Source organism: Schistosoma mansoni, chromosome 2, assembly GCF_000237925.1.
Source record: "Schistosoma mansoni strain Puerto Rico chromosome 2, complete genome".
NCBI lineage: Eukaryota > Metazoa > Platyhelminthes > Trematoda > Strigeidida > Schistosomatidae > Schistosoma > Schistosoma mansoni.
Window position 1 is genome coordinate 10,622,126 of NC_031496.1, and position 7,722 is coordinate 10,629,847.

Consider the following 7,722-nt stretch of genomic DNA (forward strand, 5'->3'; position numbering starts at 1 on the left):
TAGAAACGAAAACGGCCGTCCAAGTGCTTCCCATGTTTTTCCATGGTGGTCTAGCTTCCAAATTGACTCACATTTACTATTATTATTACTACCTCTTGACAAAGGTTGATAAGTGTAAGACCTACTTTGAAAGCCTTCTGTGAGTAAGCACTATGTTAATATATATGAAATGCAATGCACCACTATTCCGAATTTACTTATCTTTCAAACCATACTTCAGTCTTAATTACCAATGAGTTCAGTCATTGATGTTATATGTGCTTTTCTCTCATTTGGAGTTCTGTCAATTTTATTGACATCTAGTTAATTTTTTATTATTCGACTAAATGAAACTTTATTTTTTCTCTTTTTTAGCGATATCGAACTTGCGTATTTTTTGGTGTTTATCGACTTACAACTGAGTTATCTACACCTTTCGTCAACCAAAGGTATCTTATATCATTTCATTCTGTTTTACTTAATGTCGAATATAAGTCATATTTGTAAGATTCGTAATCTGTAATAGGGAAGACAACAGTTAAGAAATATCCGATTATGAATTCCCGTTAAAATGTAAAACATTCAAACACAAGGTTGGTCAAGATTCAGTCCTGGATATCAACAACAAGCAAATTCCAAACCTTTACTAGTGATAATGTCTAATTTCTTTACTGTTATCAAGCATATGAAGGATAAAGTTATGTTATGTGAATGATAGTAGTAGTAGTAACCGCTGTTAATTGTTACTTTCTGAATCTTATATATTTTGTATTACTTTATGAATCCACTACTTATCCAGTGTGATATACCACTATACATCTATTATTATTAAATTTTTTAGCAAGTCTTTCTTTAGGAAAGAAAGTTCTAACTGAATTTAAAGTCTTTAGTCTGTTATATAATTATATGTAACACATTCATGCTGCACATATTTGTGTTCTAGGCTTCTTTGCGTAGTATTTGTTTTGTGAGAGTTAGTAATACTACCTGAATATTCAAACCAACTTACTGAAAGTAAAGTTCGATTCTCCATTCCCCTAGTTTGAGATCAAGCATTTAACCATTATACTGTCACTTCACATTGGTTTCTACTTCGTACAACACAGTACCTTTAATAAAATGTACACAATACTGTCTCAAAAAACCACATATATTTGTGGTTAAAGATTTGAATTTAGTGAATGAATTCAATTTACTATTGATCTACTCAGTTTTATAAATGAAATATTGTTAGTCCTTTTCAATAGTGTTGATCCAAAGTATTTTTTATGTTTTGCGTATCACGATTTTTGACTGAAGTTTCCTTGTTAAAACCTGCTTTTCATTTTAGAATCTTTACTTCTATTATCATTGAAAAATGGGAATATAATTGCAGTGAACAAACTATGCGAGCTAATAAAATATTTCAGATTGATTTTCAACAAAAATCCTCGATTTATATATATATATATATATATATATATATATATATATATTCCATACCAAACTACGTAGAACTATAAAAAGCCCATACGTTTTCGCACACCCAAACTCAGTTGCTGTTCAAAGTTGTTGATTATTAAACGCCTAACTTATCCAAGTTCTACCCATGTCCTTTGCGAAGAATTCTGCTTGGCCATATGTAGTATTTTGAAGCAATGTTGATATAATCTGATTGTATACAAGTTCTGTAGTCATATCTTTTTGTTCCCCCTTTGCCTTCAGCTTTCATTGCGTTAATGATCAGTTCACCAACTGAATTTTGAAGACTGATAAGACGATTTGATAACAACCTTTCTAATTAGGTGCGGTTTACACATGTAAGCTGTCACTTACATTTAAGTGCTTTAACCAAAGGGATACAACTTCATATTTTGTTCCTCTTACCACATCAGTACATACTTATCAAGGATCCCTGTCTTAGTAATTAGTTGAAATTCCTTCTCTACAAATAATATGGAAAAATATTCTAGATGGTTAGTTATTGCATCAATTATTTGAACATTCCTTTCAGTAATTCATAACAATAATAACCAACCTGTAAGATTTAATCATATTTTGAAATTATCTTTGTAGGTGGTTCTATCGTACTATTGGTTACAAACCAGATCGCCGAAGAGTTGCATGCGTGACTTTAATATTTGCAATCTTTTTTATCGTAACACGTAATCTAATGATTCTACCGTTTTGGTTTATGGCCTATATATCTTACGGATCTGATGCTTACAAAATTTGTACTAGATATATTCCACTTATTGTTCCTGTTTTCGTCTTAAGTTGCGGATTACTTGATTGTTTAAATATCCATTGGGCCTTTCGTACTTGTCGTCTTGGCTATAAAGCTGCTAAACTATTATGGACTGCAGATTGGCAAAGTGATATTTGTAAAGCTCGGACACATTTACACAAACGTTTACGTAATCTCCAACAACGTGTTGCGTTTAAAGCTAAAAGTGATATGAGTTTAAAACCAACATTGACAGAAAACCATCAAAGTAATTCTTCTTTGAGTGAACAAATCAGCAGTGGACCGTCCTCATCAAACTATTCTACTTCTGATAGTGAACTGGAGTCGGTTCATTCAGATTTAGATTTTAAAGTATCTCCTGAAAATGACTTGAATAATTCTAATTCTATTTATCCAAATTCATCACAAAATCTTATTGATGATGACATTAAATTAGTTCATCGATCGTAAAAACAATATTCAGTTGAAAATTCTTTAATTTGATTTTATGTATAAACTACTTACCGGTTTTACTTGCTTAAACTCAAGATCCAGCTAGTGATTACATAACATAACGAAAAGCGAAATTCTTCAATAATCATTTTGTATAGTTCATATAGATTATTTTTAAATCACCATCGAAAGTATCATCTTTTATTTTGTATAAAAAAGTAACTCACTTTTTTACTTACTATTTACTTTTACAGTTGTAATAATTCATATTATTTTTTTAAAGAAAAGATAAGTAAAATATAGGTGATCATTTATACCAGTTCTTATTAAATAATTTACTTACGCCTGTTACTCCCAACGGAGCATAGGCCGCCGATCAGCATTCTCCAACTCACTCTGTCCTGGGCCTTCTTTTCTAGTTACTAAATAATTATCATAACTTAATTATATTGAAATTGCTTTCTTGGCGTTAGCTTACTTTCCCTCATGAGTAAAAACAATCACAAATTCATGAGACTCTTTTCTTTCCCTTTCAATATAAAACATCTTGTCAAGAATTAGTTCGCGTCAACTTTTAGTTTAATCATAGGAAATTAAAGAGTTGAGCGCACTAGCCACATCACTTTTGATGGTTTCATTGGTTCTAAGTGGTCGGTACTTTGATACATACGAAGGTTGATTCAGCTTTTGTTCATTCCTGTCACCTGTTGAGCAGGTGATATGTTCGTCTGCTCATCAGAAAGGTAGTGTATAGCGTAGAAGTCCTTTCTATATCGATACAGTCGTGAAAAATTATCTATGAAACAAGAAGAAATGTGTTGTCTGTTTGTGCTTGACCATAAAACACTTTAGATCGTTTTTTGTATATGATGGAGCTGCAGAGTAAGTAATGATAACATTACTTAGTAGAAATGATAAGGTTGAGAATCTTTAATAATAGTTGTTGTTGGTACATGTTAAATATCTAACTGTGCGTTATTTTTATGTGCAGTGGTACCAATATAAACGTAAACGCGACATTTATCTATGGATTTATTGACTTCTAAACTTAGGTGCATCGATAAATACCTAGTTCCTTGTTCGAATTCATAAAACAATCCAGTTTGAGATAGTAAATGCATTGACTGGAGATCGTTTTTAGTTACATTTGTGTGCTTATTCTCTCTACATCTCTAATTCGATTATTAGTTCTCAATTCTTATTTTTCTGTTTTATTTACTCATTTCGAAATATGTTTCTGATGTAGTAATTCAAAAATCGACTAACAGAATTCATAATGTTATTGGGCGTGCTCTTCTGTTTCTAAAGGTTCACAAATCTTACACTCCTGTCACAATCTTTGAGTTTTGCAGTATTTCGCTACTGATCGACGATTATCTGATTGTAAGGAAAATAATATGTAAGATATGGTGTGATTGTAGTTAATAAATTTGGAATTAAGAAATATAATTCCTATTCATTTAAATGGTTCACCTCAAACAAGAGGATTGCTAGTGCTGTTTAATGTATGAGAGTGGTCTTCACTTCCTGGCTGCCCACACCGTAGAAAGATATTTCTTGTTGGGGGGTCTAAGAAGAATAATCGTCAATTAGCGGATGTAGTGACTTGGGAGCGTGACTGTAGGTACCTTTACTCTTTGTCTTCCCTTAGAATGCAAATTTCTAAATCATCCATAAGTCCTCGTGATTATATCACTTCTCGAAGGGTATATTGGATGGCTAATCTTTCCTATTACCACTAATACTGTTACTACTTCTGCTACTCTGGGTTTTGCGCTCACAGTTTCATCTCCCTGCGGTAATGGTTCATCCCAGCTTTAACCTATGTCCATACGTACTAGGTTGTACATTATATTTGACTAGCCGAGGTGGCTTACCATTTTTTAAGGGGTCGAATAAGGTTGCGGTTGAACAAACTTTGGTCGAATTTCCTGTTGCTTACTGTAGCAGCATTAACAGATTTTTGGTTTATTGAAAAGGTATGGAAAGATGTTAAATATATTGCCGGCCGATGAAATTATTTAATTTTTGTAAACTATCGATTGATGGTATTTGGTCACCTGATTACATTAAAGTCTATTCAGCCTGAATTGGACGTTAAACTATTTAGTTTTTGCATTTTTATGTATACAAGCTTTGTAGGTCACTCCAACCATTCTTAAAAATTATTTTCAAGTCACTTTAAATCGATTGATAATGATGATAGATTGTATGAAACTCAGGTCTAATGGAAATAACTATAATATTGGCAACTGTATTCAAATATCCGGAAATTCATGAAGTTTGCTCTAAGGCTGTAATCCTAGTTTATGACATATGCAGCATTTAGTAAATAGTCTCTAAAAATGTAATAGGTTATGATAGCGAAATGTCCAAACTAATAAATATAATCAGAAAGTACACTAAGGCTATTCAATCAATGATGAACAGTAGGATTATTATTCATTAATCGCTACTGAGTAGTTACCAATATCATGCTTGTCCAGTGCTTTTACTTTTACTTCTATCGATAAACTCCAATTTAGTCACTAATCTTAGTGACTCACCGTTGCGTGCATTATGTTGAGACGTTAGATGGTCGGAAATAGGCGACAGGATTACCCTAACCTTGGGTTTCATGCTATTCAGGACTCCTCCAGGGAACAGCAGTTCCCTAAGGAATACATGTACACCTTGCTGACGAGTGCCAACTCGTACAAGATCTATGTCTATGGTTTCCTCTTTACTACCTTTAAGCAGCTAACAGAATTACTATAACTTGCCAGTTGTACATTAAGCTTGACTTTCTGAAGTAATGTTTTTTAGTGAATTAGAAGTTACTTTATACAGTAAGAAAAATAACTTATACAATTATGGAAGAATTTGGTATGTAGTTCAACAAAGGAGAATAAAATAACTGTAATAAAGGGGCAGATATTTAAGAAGTGAACAGGATTTTGTCGTGTACTGTATGTAGATTATGAGTAGTTTTACAGATTTATCTCTCAAATATGCAAATGTGGCAAGTGGTTGTAGATTCAAATGGAACATATAAAGTAAAATGGTACTGTTGCGGATTCTGATAATCCTGTGTGATGTTCTCTTCAGCCATATAGGTTAGTAAATCCGATTGGCTTATCCGGAGACACTCATAGTTGAAATGGTACAAATACTGGGCGCAGTAGCTGTTTCTGTCTTACACTTTCTTGGCCATGTTTCCTGTCCAGTGATTCCCGACCATTTATCGACTATATAGCAGTGGTTGATTATTCCCTGTCGTGGGTAACACTTGACATCCATTTTATGATCAGTGATTCATTTCTGTATTGTCTTTCTGTGCATTATTTTTGTATGCCAAGGTTGTTTTAGCCAGAGAATTTTGTTCCAAGTCCAAATCCGCTGTGATGTTACCATCGTCTTAGACCCGTGATCCTTTCTAAGATGACGGTTCATCTCTTTAACTGTGCCAAATGTTCGTTTACAGTTCTCAGAATTTTTCCATCTCCTGTGTTTTTATATATGCTTATTACGTCAGTATCAACCCAGTGTCTCGGTTTTCCTTCTAACTTCATCGTTTCTGTCATTCCATCACCATCAGGTGTTTCGTTGTTTTTCATTTTTAGTATATTCTGTTCAAACTCGCCCAATGTATAGGGGGTATCAGGTTTGTTAGTTTGTCTTTCTTTGCATGTCATGCAGCTTACCGCATTAAGCAGTTTTCGATAATATTCTTTTAGCACACCTAAACTTGTTGGTTGTTTCTTTCAATAATTATTATAACTTCTTTTTTGTTTGATGTTGGTTCTTTTGTTGGAATAGTGTTTCGAACCCCCCCATTGCTTTTTATATATACTTTTACTTTATTTTTTTAATCATTTTATTAGCTTTATTTCTCTTTGCATTATATAATTTACGATTGTGGTCTGTTAACCGATTTAGTCAGCTCTTTCGCAGTGGTTTCTTTCTTATTTCCTCTCTTAATTGATGGCTCACTATCTTCTGGCATTCGTTGTTTGTTAGCTTTTCACTAATTCGTTTCAAGTTTTCATTTGTAGCGTTTACGATGGCCTGTTCTGTTTGGTTCAAATCGAAATCTTTTAGTTCTCCCTCTAGGCCTTTAATATACTCTTCTGCGTCAATTTCTAACTTCATTGCCCTAACTTCCTCTCTTTCTTGAGCTTTTTAACTTTCCAATTTATCCATTATACTCACTTTTCATTCGCTATGACTAGATAGTGATTGGTATTCACTTCAGCAGACCTTTTGTATATGTCATGAATCATGAAGTCCTCTCTCAGATAATACCCTGTTTACCATAGAACTTCTGTTTGTGGTATATTGTTAAGATAATAATTAGTTGTAGACTATTCATAAATCAATTTAGATTTAATGTATGATAATCATTAAAGGAATTTTGATATTGTAGAGTAGAAAATCAATTACAGTTTGTTAAGAATTCAGATGTAACTACTTTAATCAAAACAAAAAAAATGGAACAAATTTTGGTTGATTGACCTATATGTTTTGAAAAGAACTAGATCATTCTTATCTGATATTCAACTATTTTGTTACTGTTTTCAATCACAACTCATCTACTTAAACATATGCGTCGTATTAGTTGGTTATAAAACTAATTCACACTTGAAAATTTCAACTCAAACCTACACTTGATCCATTAAGTTGAATTAGTATTTATCATTATTGTTATCTACTATGATTAACAAAGAATTGAAGAAGTGATGCGTAATTAGTGACACTAAAATATGATCGGCCGTTGAGCATGGACAAATGGCTACAGCCTACGGACTATTAAATACATGATTCTACTTATCATTGATTTCTACTTTGGACTCACTGTATATGATTGCTTATAAGCAGTTTTATTGAATAGAGTATACGTTAGTGTTAATCTGATTCTCTATTTTGGATCGCCAATCCTGTTTCTGATATAATGTGATTAGTCTTAGTAACGTAACATCGTAATATACGTGTAACAGAAGAAAATATTGTAAATCATTCGTTGTATAGGGAAACTGTTAAGTAATTAGTTGATCAGTTTATTTTTCATTAAATCAGTCAATTTAGTTCTAAAATTATTAACAAAA

General features: G+C 32.6%; 1 protein-coding gene across 1 annotated transcript in view; it reads left to right on the top strand.

The window, feature by feature from the left end:
* Window positions 1–2,951, top strand: part of Smp_154840 (hypothetical protein) — a gene marked incomplete at its 5' end in the record, with an annotated part of 3,357 nt that extends 406 nt beyond the window's left edge. Inside the window, one exon of the mRNA XM_018795645.1 lies at window positions 2,035–2,951. Coding sequence (XP_018649937.1) covers window positions 2,035–2,656 — 622 coding nt within the window. The 3' untranslated portion in view covers window positions 2,657–2,951. The remainder of the gene's footprint in view (window positions 1–2,034) is intronic.
* Between the last annotated feature and the right edge of the window lie 4,771 nt (window positions 2,952–7,722).